The following is a 13325-nucleotide window of genomic DNA, read 5'->3' as shown; positions in this document are numbered from 1 at the left end:
CATATTTTACAATCAAGCGAAACGCAACAAAAATGCAACAAACACAGCCAAATATGAACGCGAAGGGTAAAAAAAAAGCCCCACCTACAATCTGATACATCACTAACTTTTAGAGCTTTGTTGTAAAAAATCTCCTTCCACGTCTGTCCCTGACACCCGCATTTCAGGCGTGCCGCTCTGGAAACACTCTGTGGAAACGTCTGAGCAGCTGTGACGTAGATTACCATAGTAACTAGTATATCATGCAAAAGCGCAGATTCCAACCACTGAAATACTTTGTATGGTTCAAGACTTACGGTCATTTGAAAACATCATTGCACATCATAATGGCAGCTACAGTTTCCATCTTAAAGATCTAAAAACAATTTTTGGGCATGTCCGGTGGGCCAGATTGAAAAGCTTAACAGGCCGCATGCAACCTCCAAGCCTTAATTTGCCCAGGTCTGCTCCATTATATCAAAATAAGTACCGTATTTTTCGGAGTATAAGTCGCACCTGCCGAAAATGCATAACAAAAAAGGAAAAAAACATATATAAATCGCACTGGAGCCCGGCCAAACTATGAAAAAAACTGCGACTTATAGTCTGAAAAATACGGTATTACAATAACAGGTGTAATGCCACCAAGTCAGCTGTGGCTGCTTTTCCAGGCTTCTGATTGAACAACACGTGCATGACAGCAGGTGTATGCCTTTTAAAACTACTCTTATGTGGATGGCGACTGCATTAACCCCAAATATGCGTTTTTGAAACTCTCCCTGTTTGCGTGGACATGGCCTTACTGTTTTGGTTATGTCTTAAAATGACTGTCAATACCCGACCGGTACCGGAAGACCCGATCGATGCACGCATGCGCGAGGCCTACATCACTTCCGTCAACTTATTTTACGTCAGTTAAGTTCGTGCCCGACGTCACAGTTACCATGGTTTTCTTCTTTTGTCATCTTTATTTCAATAACAATGTCATATAAAATATTACATCCAAAACAAAACAAACGTTATCTAAAAATACAGTATATTTTTTTGAAACCATATGGAGCCGTACAGGAACCTGACCATTGTGTTTAGCAGAACTTAAATGGCAAATGAATCGATGTTATTTATTATTTATTTTACCACTTTATTCACATCAACTACTTCAATTCACAATACAGACATCATATTTTTGTTAGGCCGTAGATAAAGATTTGAGTTAAATGCCACGTTTGAAAAAAATACAAAAATTATGCAATGGGAGTCAGTAGCGACCCCATGTGTTATTCATTGCAATGACAGAAGAGTGAATGTGGTTGAAATTGGGGCGATAATACTCCCTGATTTTTTTTTAAATCCACCGATTGTTCATTTTTATATTCGCGTTCCCAAGCTATTAGTTTTGTACAAAATATTAACAATGTATTCAAATATGACAGAATGTGACGTCGCAGAATCTATGTCGTAAAATATTGCAAGTCCAGGAAGTGACGTAAACTTGGCGCATGCGTGGACTGATCGGGTCTTCCGGTACCGGTCTGGTGGTGACAGTGACCACGGTCTCTCAGCGCTGTTTACCACACCTCGCTTTGATCACTAATCGGGGGGTTTATCCGTCAGTGTTGCAAGGTTTGTTTGTCTATTGTGACTAATTACCATCACTAATCATCTCATCTTCATGGGGTACCGTATTTTTCGGACTATAAGTCTCACTTTTTTTTCATAGTTTGGCCGGGGGTGCGTCTTATACTCAGGAGCGACTTATGTGTGAAATTATTAACACATTACCGTTAAATATCAAATAATATTATTTAGCTCATTCACGTAAGAGACTAGATGTATAAGATTTCATGGAATTTAGCGATTAGGAGTGACAGATTGTTTGGTAAACGTATAGCATGTTCTATATGTTATAGTTATTTGAATGACTCTTACCATAATAAGTTACGTTAACAATTCAGGCACGTTCTCAGTTGGTTATTTATGCGTCATATAACGTACACTTATTCAGCCTGTTGTTCACTATTCTTTATTTATTTTAAATTGCCTTTCAAATGTCTATTCTTGGTGTTGGGTTTTATCAAATACATTTCCCCCCAAAATGCGACTTATATATGTTTTTTTCCTTCTTTATTATGCATTTTCGGCCGGTGCGACTTATACTCCGGAGCGACTTGTACTCCAAAAAATACGGTACCTATAGATTTTTGCCTGCCTAGTTCTAATTAAAAGACCTTCTTAACTGCACTTTGCCTGCGGCCTCTGCATTCTGGGGTCACACCAACAGCAACCATGCGCTACCATGAGAGAAAGTCACAAATAAATGTGCAAGTAATAGCTATTTTTTGTTTGGATTATGTCAACAACTGCTTATGTCAACATGAGTAAACCAGTCGACCAAGCGTCGCTTTATGGACTTCATTGTATTTCCCCTTAACGCTTTACTGAAACGTTTCCTCATTTTATGCGCATGACATCAACATGTAGTTAACTACTAACTTAAGTAAAGGTGTGCATTACCTGTGTGACAGCCCCGATGAACTGTCCTCTTGCTATTTGGTAGGTTTCGGTCTGACTCAGTGTGTCTGTACAGAGTGCCGCTAAAGATTGCTTTCATCTGCCTTCTTTGTGCAGCTTCATCCTGCATCCAAGCCACAAGTACTTGTGTTAGACCACAGTGCACAAAAAAATATTCAAGGTGTTGACTTACTTCTGCCTTGCAGTTGGGCGGTAGGCCAACTTTGCGCTGCACTGCTGGGGGTTTCTCCCCCGTCTCCAGAGGGAACGCTCGTGGCAACTTCCCAGTCAGCTCCTGTGGAGGAAATCAATTAACTGAAATCCCTCTCTTCACCGGCCTATCAGGGCCAAAGTATTTCATAAAAGGACACCACTTAACAGATTACTTTAAGTCGCTATAAAACCATCCTTTAAATGGCTGGCTGCTCTGAAACAGTTATGGCAGGAATAATGTCGCCGCCATAAAATACCTCTATAGCAGTAGGCGAGGAGGAAGTGCAGCAACTTTTAAATTAGCTTTATTGGCAACTTGGATGGGGCTAAGAATAGTTTGTTCACAGAGTGAGTCACTGTATGTGTGAATGAACGTCTCTGACAGATGTGCCTCTATAACAGGGGTCACCAACCTTTTTGAAACCAAGAGCTACTTCTTGGGTACTGATTAATGCGAAGGGCTACCAGATTCCATCCATCCATTTTCTACCGCCTAGTCCCTTTGGGGTCGCGGGGGACGCGGGAGCCTATATCAGCTACAATCGGGCGGAAGGCGGGGTACACCCTGGACAAGTCGCCACCTCATCGCAGGGGCTACCAGTTTGATACACACTTAAATAAATTGCCAGAAATAGCCAATTTGCTTAATTTACCTTTAACTCTATGTTATTATTAATAATTAATGATATTTATCTTTGTGGAAACACTGATCATCTTAACGATTTCTCACAATAAATATATATAGAAACAGATAAATATCAATATGCAACACTTTATTTTTATATTTTCTCTAAGTGCACATTTTTCAAATTGAACATTTTCAAATGATCACTTCTAAGACAGTCTTGTGAAATCACAATATCCCATTTTAGCTAGCTAGCCACTAACATCATGAATTACTTTGCACCATGTTTGTACAAATAATAACTCATGTAAAATACAAAAGTCAACTCTCAAATTTTTAAATAAATCATGTCACACTTTGAACTGGACACCAAATCTGTTATCTGTTTCTTTGTCAGTTAGTGAAGACCAAGTCTTTCAAATATTTTCTTGGATTTTCAAATTCTATTTGTGTTTTGTCTCTCTAAGAATTAAAAATGTCGAGCAAAGCGAGACCAGCTTGCTAGTAAATAAATAAAATTTAAAAATTAGAGGCAGCTCACTGGTAAGTGCTGCTATTTGAGCTATTTTTAGAACAGGCCAGCGGGCTACTCATCTGGTCCTTACGGGCTACCTTGTGCCCGCGGGCACCGCGTTGGTGACCCCTGCTCTATAATATGAGGACAGCTAATAGCAATAGATTTCATTTGGGAAAAAAAAGATAGGCTCCAGCACCCCTCGTGACCCTGAGAGGGACAAGCAGTAGAAAATGGATGGATGGATGGAGAAAAGCTTACATCAAGGTTTAAAATCTTAAAAGTCTTAGAACTAGCTTTAAACATTAATTTACTCTATTATTTACTCCACTCCAGTATATGATTAATTATTACTAGGGGTGTAACGGTATTGTAGATACGGTATTTCGGTTTCAAAGTCTTCACAATATTGCCGTGACACGTGACGGTATCAAACAAAAACTTAAGGGTTCCTTTTGATCCTAAGAGTAAGTGACTACAATTCCATGCTCTAAATTAGTCTGATTTTTCAAATAATTAGTTTTTTTGTATTTTCACACCTACAGTATGTGTGACATCTCTGTGTCCATTCACTCTCTCTATTGTGACTATTAGTCATATGCCGTGGGCCTATCGTACACTGGGGGGCGTTTATTTCCTTTTTGCTTTTTCGGCTGAACTATGATGTCAAACTAGGGCTGGGCGATATTGCCTTTTTTAATATCGCGATATTTTAAGGCCATATCGCGATACACGATATATATCTCGATATTTTGCCTTAGCCTTGAATGAACACTTGATGCATATAATCACAGCAGTATGATGATTCTATGTGTCTACATTAAAACATGATTCTTCATACTGCATTAATATATGCTACTTTTAAACTTTCATGCAGAGAAGGAAATCACAACTAAAAAAATCTATATTTTTTTCATACGGTGTTGATCTGGAAATGTTTGCCTCGGCATTTTGATGGTGTGGACGTGTGGCACCAAACGGAGATATTGACGTGCGGAGTAAGCCCTCTTCATTGTCTAGCGGGTGACTTTTCAAATGATGCTACATATTAGCAGTGTAGCCGAGTGTCCGGGTTCGCCTATACCAGGGGTCGGCAACCTTTACCAGTCAAAGAGCCATTTTGACCAGTTTCACAAATTAAAGATAACAATGGGAGCCACAAAAAAATTTTGAAATTTAAAATGAAATAACACTGCATAAAAAGTATTTTTTTTGCTTTGTGTTATATATAAACCACTGAAACGAGGGGTCTCAGACACGCTGCCCATACCTTAATATGGAACTTGAATGCTGGTGCGGCACGCAGGTTTTATATGAATGGCGCTTGTCAGCGTCATGCGTGCCGTGATGGTACAGCACATAACACCCACTACAACCAGCGTGCCTGATCAGCCACACGTTGTATGGGGCTTCAGCTTGCACACGCAGGTGACAGCAAGGCATACTTGGTCAACAACCACACAGGTTACACTGACGGTGGGGGTATAAAAAAACAAAAAAAACTTTAACACTCTTACTAATAATGCGCCCCACAGTGAACCCACACCAAACAAGAATGACAAACACATTTCGGGAGAACATCTGCACCGTAACACAACATAAACACAACAGGACAAATACCCAAAATCCCATGCAGCCCTGACTCTTCCGGGCTACATTTTACACCCTCGCTACCAAACCCCGCCCACCTCAACCGACGCACAGAGAGGGGTGTCGGGGGGTTGATGTGTGAGGGATCAGGGTTGGGTAGGGGCGGGGTTTGGTGGTAGCAGGAGTGTATAATGTAGCCCGGAAGAGTCAGGGTTGCATGGGATTCTGGGTATTTGTTCTGTTGTGTTTATGTTGTGTTAAGGTGAAGATATTCTCCCGAAATGTGTTTGTCATTCTTGTTTGGTATTGGTTCAAAGTGTGGCGCATTATTAGTAAGAGTGTTAAAGTTGTTTTATATGGTCACCGTCAGTGTAACCTGTGTGGCTGTTGACCAAGTATGCGTTGCTGTCACGTACGTGTGCAAGCAGAAAATGCATACTGCATAACAAGGGGTTGGGCTGGCAAGTTGTTAATACAGATTGTAGAGGACGCCAGATGCTGTATCATCATGGCACGCCCTTATTATAACTGTAAGGGTGAAAATCGGAGAACATTAATTTAGTTTTCTGCGATAGGCATTGAAATCCGGAAGTCTCCCGGGAAAATCGGGGGGGTCGGCAAGTAAGCTGCTGAGCCGCATCAGAGTGATCAAAGAGCCGCATGCGGCTCCGGAGCCGCGGGTTGCCGACCCCTGGCCTATACAGTGTACTTATCTAATAAAATAATAAACGGGAAACATTAGAGCAGGTTCGGTAGCCACCGCTTCTTTAATGTCAACATCACACACCTCCTTCCACAACCACACATACCCTACGTCACAGCCCTACGGCAACAACTCTGGAGGGACAAAACTCCTCCTCCTTACCTAACACACTCCGGTAACTTGGGACACCCTGAACTGTTTGTTACAGGAGTAATGCTACTTTTTATAGCAAAGCTTTTGCCCCACACTTGACACATTACGGTTGTCTGTTCCACATCTTACTTGAAGCCAAACCACCGCCAGACGATGGACCCCCTGCTGTTTTTTGGGGGAATTAATTATTCCTCCATTTGTTACCAGATTCGCACCTTCTTTCTCTTATATTCGCGCTCGCACCACTCCGCTAGCATCACAGCTAACGTTAGCCATGCTGCTACCTCTCTGCTCGGGGAGGGCGGATGACGTATGTGATGTATGACGTGACAGTATGTGACGTGTGTAAGAAGGTGCGCTTGTCTGACTGTGAGAAGGAGAGACTGGAAAGAGGAGGAGAGCCTGCCCGCAGCCAGTGTTGGGACTAACGCGTTACAAAGTAACGCGTTACTGTAACGCTGTTACTATCGGCGGTAAATAGTAATCTAACGCGTTATTTTTTATATTCAGTAACTCAGTTACCGTTACTACATGATGCGTTACTGCGTTATTTTCCGTTATTTTTTATGTTGTATCGGCTAGAAACTGAGAAGATCTGAGTGTTTTATTGCAGCGACAAGGAAGAGGTGACAAGGAAGAGGTGCGCCACGCGCTGTCTGTGTGTACGTGTGTGTGTGTGTGTGTGGGAGGGGCCGTGTCTGTGTCTACTAACAAGACGTCATGGCGAACCCCGAAGCCGAGTTTCTTAAAATGGAGATATTTTCAGTACGTTTCTTTTATCGACCACAAAGAAAAGAACATTTTAGTTGAATGTAAGTTGTGTCTTGGATCAAAGATCCTATCCTCGCAATTCAAATATGCTGAAACAGCTACAAAAACAACATGCTTCGACGAAGCTAGTAAAGAGACACACACTTCACCTCCACCTCCAACAGCGGCTGGATTTTAACGAGGCACTGCACACTGAAGGTAGACACACTCTGTCAATTCTCTTATATACTCTATCATTCTAGACTTCTAGAGTGTTTGATTATCACATCACTCTAAATGTATAGACTATAAAGTTCACAAACCTAAAGAGGGATGCTAGTGGGCCAGGCTAATATTTCCTTTTCTCTAAACTAAGTGGGGAAATGTGTAGAGTGTTCTGGGCTTCAGACATGATTTTATTTCAGAATTCCTTGAGATAAAAAAACGCCTGGTTAGGCTTTATGTATGTAGTGTGTGCCTTCCTTGGTTTACAGCTATGTTGTTATTATGCTGTTTGTTACTTATGTATGTTATTTTGCAGCTATTTAAAATCGTTTTGTCAATTTGTTCTGGCCTGAAACAAATTGGCCCTTTGAAACATATCTTTGTCTTTGTGTGTTGTATGTAGACCACATTGCTTAGCAGAGTTCAGTGATGCAAATGCATGTCAAGTTGATCAACAGATTGTATTCTCCAGTGCAATAACAGTACTGAAATGAAGGCTAAAAGGGCATTAAATGGGGCCTTAAAAAAATAAATAAAAATATATAAGTAACTAAATAGTTACTTTTCACAGTAACGCATTACTTTTTGGTTTAAGTAACTGAGTTAGTAACTGAGTTACTTTTGAAATAAAGTAACTAGTAACTGTAACTAGTTACTGGTTTTCGGTAACTAACCCAACACTGCCCGCAGCTAAAAGCAACTGCGTGAGAACGTATACCGTATTTTTCGGATTATAAATCGCACCGGAGTATAAATCGCACCTGCAGAAAATGCATAATAAAGAAGGAAAAAAATATATATAAGTCGCACTGGAGCCCGGCCAAACTATGAAAAAAACTGTGACTTATAGTCCGAAAAATACGGTACTCGATATCACGATATAGTAATTTTCTATATCGCTCAGAGACAATCCCGCGATATATCGCGTATATCGATATATCGCCCAGCCCTATGTCAAACCCAAGTCAACACCTCAGTTCTAGATTCTACCTGATAATAATAGTAGAATTGGCACACATTAAAAATGTTATGTCTCTAATGGCTATGCTGATGTTAAATCGCAGACGGTGTCGAGAAATGATCAGAGATTGCACCAAGAACACTAATGTCAAAAAGGGCCTCCCGGAGTTGTGAATGCGGGTTCAAACCAAAGACTGATGGTAGAGGGTTGTTTTTAAGGAATTTTCAGACGAGGACACTTTCAAATGTCTCAAAGTTAACTCAATAAACGCTGTGGTTTGATGGAAGGAGGTTTAGGTTAGAAAGAAAAGACCATTCGTTCCCAGATAATGCTTCAGATGAGGGTTGCTATGGTTCTGTACAAGCTTGCCAGTGGTGCGGAATACAGAGTTATTGCTAATCAGTTTAGAGTGCACAAATGCAGCGTGAAGGTTTGTGTACACTTTATTATTTATCTTGTAATACACAGTACCTGCTTTATTATCTTTCATCTCATTCGTATTTGTTCTGGAGTCCGAAATGAAGCCAGCACTCTCCATTTCCTTAGCTACCTATTTAAATACACTTCTCTTTCTTTCTTTTTCCCCATCGATGCACTTCAAAATGTTCCATTATTTTTATTTCTGAAGCAAATATGCAGTCTTCTGTGTTTTGGGAGGGATTTTGCCTCTATTCTGCCTATAAAGCCCTTAAAAACATCTAAACACCTCCATTAAGGTTTTATATACATGATGTAAGTACATATGTAATGTAGTAACAGGCACTGTAGATTCCTAATGAAGCCTTAGCTTGACGCTCCTCTACTTTCTCCTGCTCCGCTTGCTGCGGCAACAACAAACAAAACTCCAGACGCTCCCCTTCGTTTTGTATCGTTTACTTGTGAACTTAATCCTTCAAAAACGTAAAACAATAAAGATGTGGGAACAAATGAATGGAAAAATAAAGTGAGTTTGTTACAGTAAGAAAGAGTTAGAAAAAGTAAGAGTAAGGTCAAAAAACTGTGTGGCTCGATTACCCCATACCTGACTGCCGTTACCCACAATACATTGTGTCCAAAACCATCTTACCACACAGCTCCTTCCGCCATATATGCAATTAAACAGTTACGTCATCAATTTATTCAGACAAATGTAATAAGTACAAATAAAGTGTACCTTATAATTATTCTAAGCATGCAAATAAAGTAAATAGTCCCATTTTGGCTGAATAAACATAAAGCACCCTCCATAAAATGTAAATGAACTTAAACAGCATCTAGGCTCCTACAGGCACATTCATAATAACATTTAATATTTACGCATTTTGATAATTTTGATAATTTTTGCAATAAAAAAAAAAAACGCATCATGATTTTTTTTTATAAATAATATCACTGATTGCTACTCACAGCAGACTTTATGAGAGGCAACAAACATAATAAAACATCACTTACTGTACAAGGTCTGCTGTCATTAGGATGCCGACTGCTAGGAAGTTCATATATTCCCATTTAGATGAAGAATGACTCGTAACCCTTGTGAAGAAAAGGGAGGTGGAAACAAGCGTCTTTTCCTGTCTTTCTCGCCATTCCCGAGTGTAATTAGGCTGTCAAAGTGTACCAGCTTGTCAGAATATGTCTTTGTCCTTCTACTATCCAGTTGAGAGGGGTTATTTATGATCTACAATAAAGTTTGACGAGCGAGGAAACGAGGAAACCGCTGATCAGTCGACCGTGTCAACAGTAGCACACAAGCCAGTGATCACGGCGTCACTATGAATAGTTTGTCTGTGTTGGCGCTTTTAATAACAATATCATTAATACTTGGTTAATATTCAAGTCACGAAATTTAAATGGAGTATTGTTGGCGGTTTTTGGATGTTTTTTATTAGGTTTTATGGGCGGAATAGAGGACCTCCCATTGACTTTTATTTATGTTTATTTACGAGTTAGAATGCAATAAATAAAAAAATACATCCGTTGTCTTGTCTTTCATAATGATTTTGAACAATAGGCAAAATTCCCCAAAAAATGCAGTTCCCCTTTAAGCTTGCACAAGGGTTAATACATCCATCCATCCATCCATTTTCTACCGCTTATTCCCTTTGGGGTCACGGGGGGCGCTGGAGCCTATCTCAGCTACAATCGGGCAGAAGGCGGGGTACACCCTGGACAAGTCGCCACCTCATCGCAGGGCCAACACAGATAGACAGACAACATTCACACTCACATCCACACACTAGGGCCAATTTAGTGTTGCCAATCAACTTATCCCCAGGTGCATGTATTTGGAAGTGGGAGGAAGCCGGAGTACCCGGAGGGAACCCACGCAGTCACAGGGAGAACATGCAAACTCCACACAGAAAGATCCCGAGCCCGGCATTGAACCCAAGACTACTCAGGACCTTCGTATTGTGAGGCAGATGCACTAACCCCTCTTCCACTGTGCTGCCCAGGGTTAATACAGTATATTATTAATTATTTACTGCTAGTGGTGTTGTAGTTGTAAAGCATAGTGTGCTTCAAAGCGAGTACTCACTGCTTCCTGCAAACAGACGAGTTTGAGCTCTTCCACGCGTGTGTTAAGCAGAGCCTCCAGGGCCTGCTTCCGCTCTTGCAGAGCTGTAGCCCGCTCAGCCTGCAGCTTGCTGTCCTGGCACCCTTGGACATCTACACAACACATTAAACACAAGAAAGGTTGACAATCATTGCTGCATACAATACCTTCCTTATTAAATGGGAGGTATTGTGTTGGGGATCGAGGGGGTTAATTTTTACACTTTCACAGTAGTTGTCTCGAAAGTGTGTATTTGTGGCGTCTGCACTTAGTCACACAGATACACAATGCTTTGATAAGATTATCAGACAGCTGTGGTGTCAGTATGTGAACAAAAGGCTTTCACACATGCAGCTGTTGTTCCAGTTGGCAGTTCCCTTGAGACAAACACTCGTGTTTTCATTCGGTTTTGACTGCGAGTGAAAACACACGGGGGAAATTCCTCCAGGCCATTCCGGGCTAGTCCGGGCATGAAGGTGTGGGCCTTTACACCGAGTCTGTGGGGAAGTCAAGTGTCTACTCACCTGGAGCTCCTACCAAACCCATGGATGTGATCAGATGGCCTTTGACCTCCATGTGATGTAATTCTGAGGACAACACGATTCACGCTCCCAGCCACGTTCTCAACCTGATGAACAGAAAATGTGTTTACCTTCAAAATGAGGTGAAAGCCCACATGCAGATTGGGGTTTTTTTTGCATACAGACCTTGTTGTATCAGCCATGTGTTAGCGTGAGGCGTTTAGTCAGTAGGTCAGCAGTGGATGACTGTGTGTCTCCTCATTCAGACGTAGCCTCAGGACACCGCAGGAGCTGACTACCCAATCCTTCAAAAGACAATGAATAGGGTGAGTTGCTAAATATTAAGGAAATAAAATGTGCATATATTAGGAACTAGTGGTGCACGATAGACATGACTAATTATGACGTCACGTCAATACATTTGATAACATTTAAAAGTAGGGATGGGTACCGAATGTTTTACTTTTATAAGCCGTGACTAAATTCCATCGGCACAAGCAGGTACTGATTTATGTCAAATCAAAGTATACCATATTTTGATCGGTCTGCTGCACGGGACGTCACGTCCGGTTGCAGACTCAAACACCTGGCAGGGAAATAAGCACTCAAGCAGAACTCAGAGCAGACGCAGCCAAACTGCCTCCAGGTATTGTTATGCCAACAAAGCAAGTATGCCTGATAGAACGCTCGGACCACAGTACTTTCCTCCAGAAGGTCTTATCTTTGTCCATGTGATGTCAGACGAAACAAACATTTAGCTGTTTGGCCACAATACCCAGCAATATGTTTGGAGAAGACAAGGTGAGGCCTTTAATCCCAGGAACACCAGCCTACCGTCAAGCATGGTGGTGGTAGTATTATGCTCTGAGCCTGTTTTGCTGCCAATGGAAATGGTGCTTTACAGAGAGTAAATGGGACAATGAAAAAGGAGGATTACCTCCAAATTCTTTAAGACAACCTAAAATCATCAGCCCGGAGGTTGGGTCTTGGGCGCAGTTGGGTGTTCCAACAGGACAAAGACCCCAAACACACGTCAAAAGTGGTAAAGGAATGCCTAAATCAGGCTAGAATTAAGGTTTTGGAATGGCCTTCCCAAAGTCCTGACTTAAACGTGTGGACAATGCTGAAGAAACAAGTCCATGTCAGAAAACCAACACATTTAGCTGAACTGCACCAATTTTGTCAAGAGGAGTGGTCAAAAATTTAACCAGAAGCTTGTGGATGGCTACCAAAAGTGCCTTATTGCAGTGAAACTTGCCAAGGGACATGTAACCAAATATTAACATTGTTGTATGTATACTTTTGACCCAGCAGATTTGGTCACATTTTCAGTAGACCCATAATAAATTCATAAAAGAACCAAACTTCATGAATGTTTTTTGTCACCAACAAGTATTTGCTCCAGTCACTCTATCACAAAAAAATAAGAGTTGTAGAAATGATTGGAAACTCAAGACAGCCATGACATTATGTTCTCTACAAGTATATGTAAACTTTTGACCACGACTGTACATACTACTGATTAGCATTAGCAATTTTACATGGTTATTTTAACACTTCCAAATATGGTAATGAAAACTACAACTAAGATTGGTACCGTCTGAGTACCGGTATCGATTCCCAGGTACCGGGAATTGGTACAAATTCATTAAAATATGAAGAAGAAAAAAAAGCTCCAATAACATGTTTAAAAAATAAACTAAAAACGCACCAATGAGGCAAGATTACCCGTCCTGTACTGTAGGTGGGTTAGAGCAAGGGAATCAAGCGCTGTAAGCCTGTCATAAACCTTCCCCGAGCTCGTTGTTAACAAACATGGCGTCAATAGTGGGAGACGTCTTCACTGTTTCAAATGAAGACTTCTTGCGTGCTATTTGCACCAAAAGTTCTGCAGACATTCGGATATGAGTGAAACACCATCGTGCTTCAACACATCAAACCGTTATCAGCCACCTGAAATACTAGCATGCTAGTGTTTTGAAAGCCTGCTGCTAAAGAAGCTGGTCTAAAGTCACCAGCAAAGAAAAGCCCGGCGGCTTGTGTCTAT

The 13325-nt window shown here is 41.1% G+C and overlaps 1 protein-coding gene across 2 annotated transcripts in view; it reads right to left on the bottom strand.

The window, feature by feature from the left end:
* The window catches only part of ccdc120b (coiled-coil domain containing 120b), a 62950-nt gene that overhangs the window by 14577 nt on the left and 35048 nt on the right, over positions 1-13325 (bottom strand). The window contains exons 2-6 of one of the 2 annotated variants that reach the window (XM_061923897.2): positions 11465-11583; positions 11282-11385; positions 10740-10870; positions 2684-2785; positions 2494-2614 (exon numbers count right to left, since the gene is read on the bottom strand). In XM_061923897.2, the coding sequence (XP_061779881.2) occupies positions 2494-2614; positions 2684-2785; positions 10740-10870; positions 11282-11333 (406 nt within the window). In that variant the 5' untranslated portion in view covers positions 11334-11385; positions 11465-11583. Of the gene's footprint in view, positions 1-2493; positions 2786-10739; positions 10871-11281; positions 11386-11464; positions 11584-13325 lie in introns of both variants that reach the window. The other variant, XM_061923896.2, reaches the window with a different exon arrangement.

Source organism: Nerophis lumbriciformis, linkage group LG28 (assembly GCF_033978685.3).
Source record: "Nerophis lumbriciformis linkage group LG28, RoL_Nlum_v2.1, whole genome shotgun sequence".
In the NCBI taxonomy this organism is placed as follows: domain Eukaryota; kingdom Metazoa; phylum Chordata; class Actinopteri; order Syngnathiformes; family Syngnathidae; genus Nerophis; species Nerophis lumbriciformis.
The sequence above is the reverse complement of the archived record's forward strand: the minus strand, read 5'-3'. Positions and strand labels throughout refer to the sequence as shown.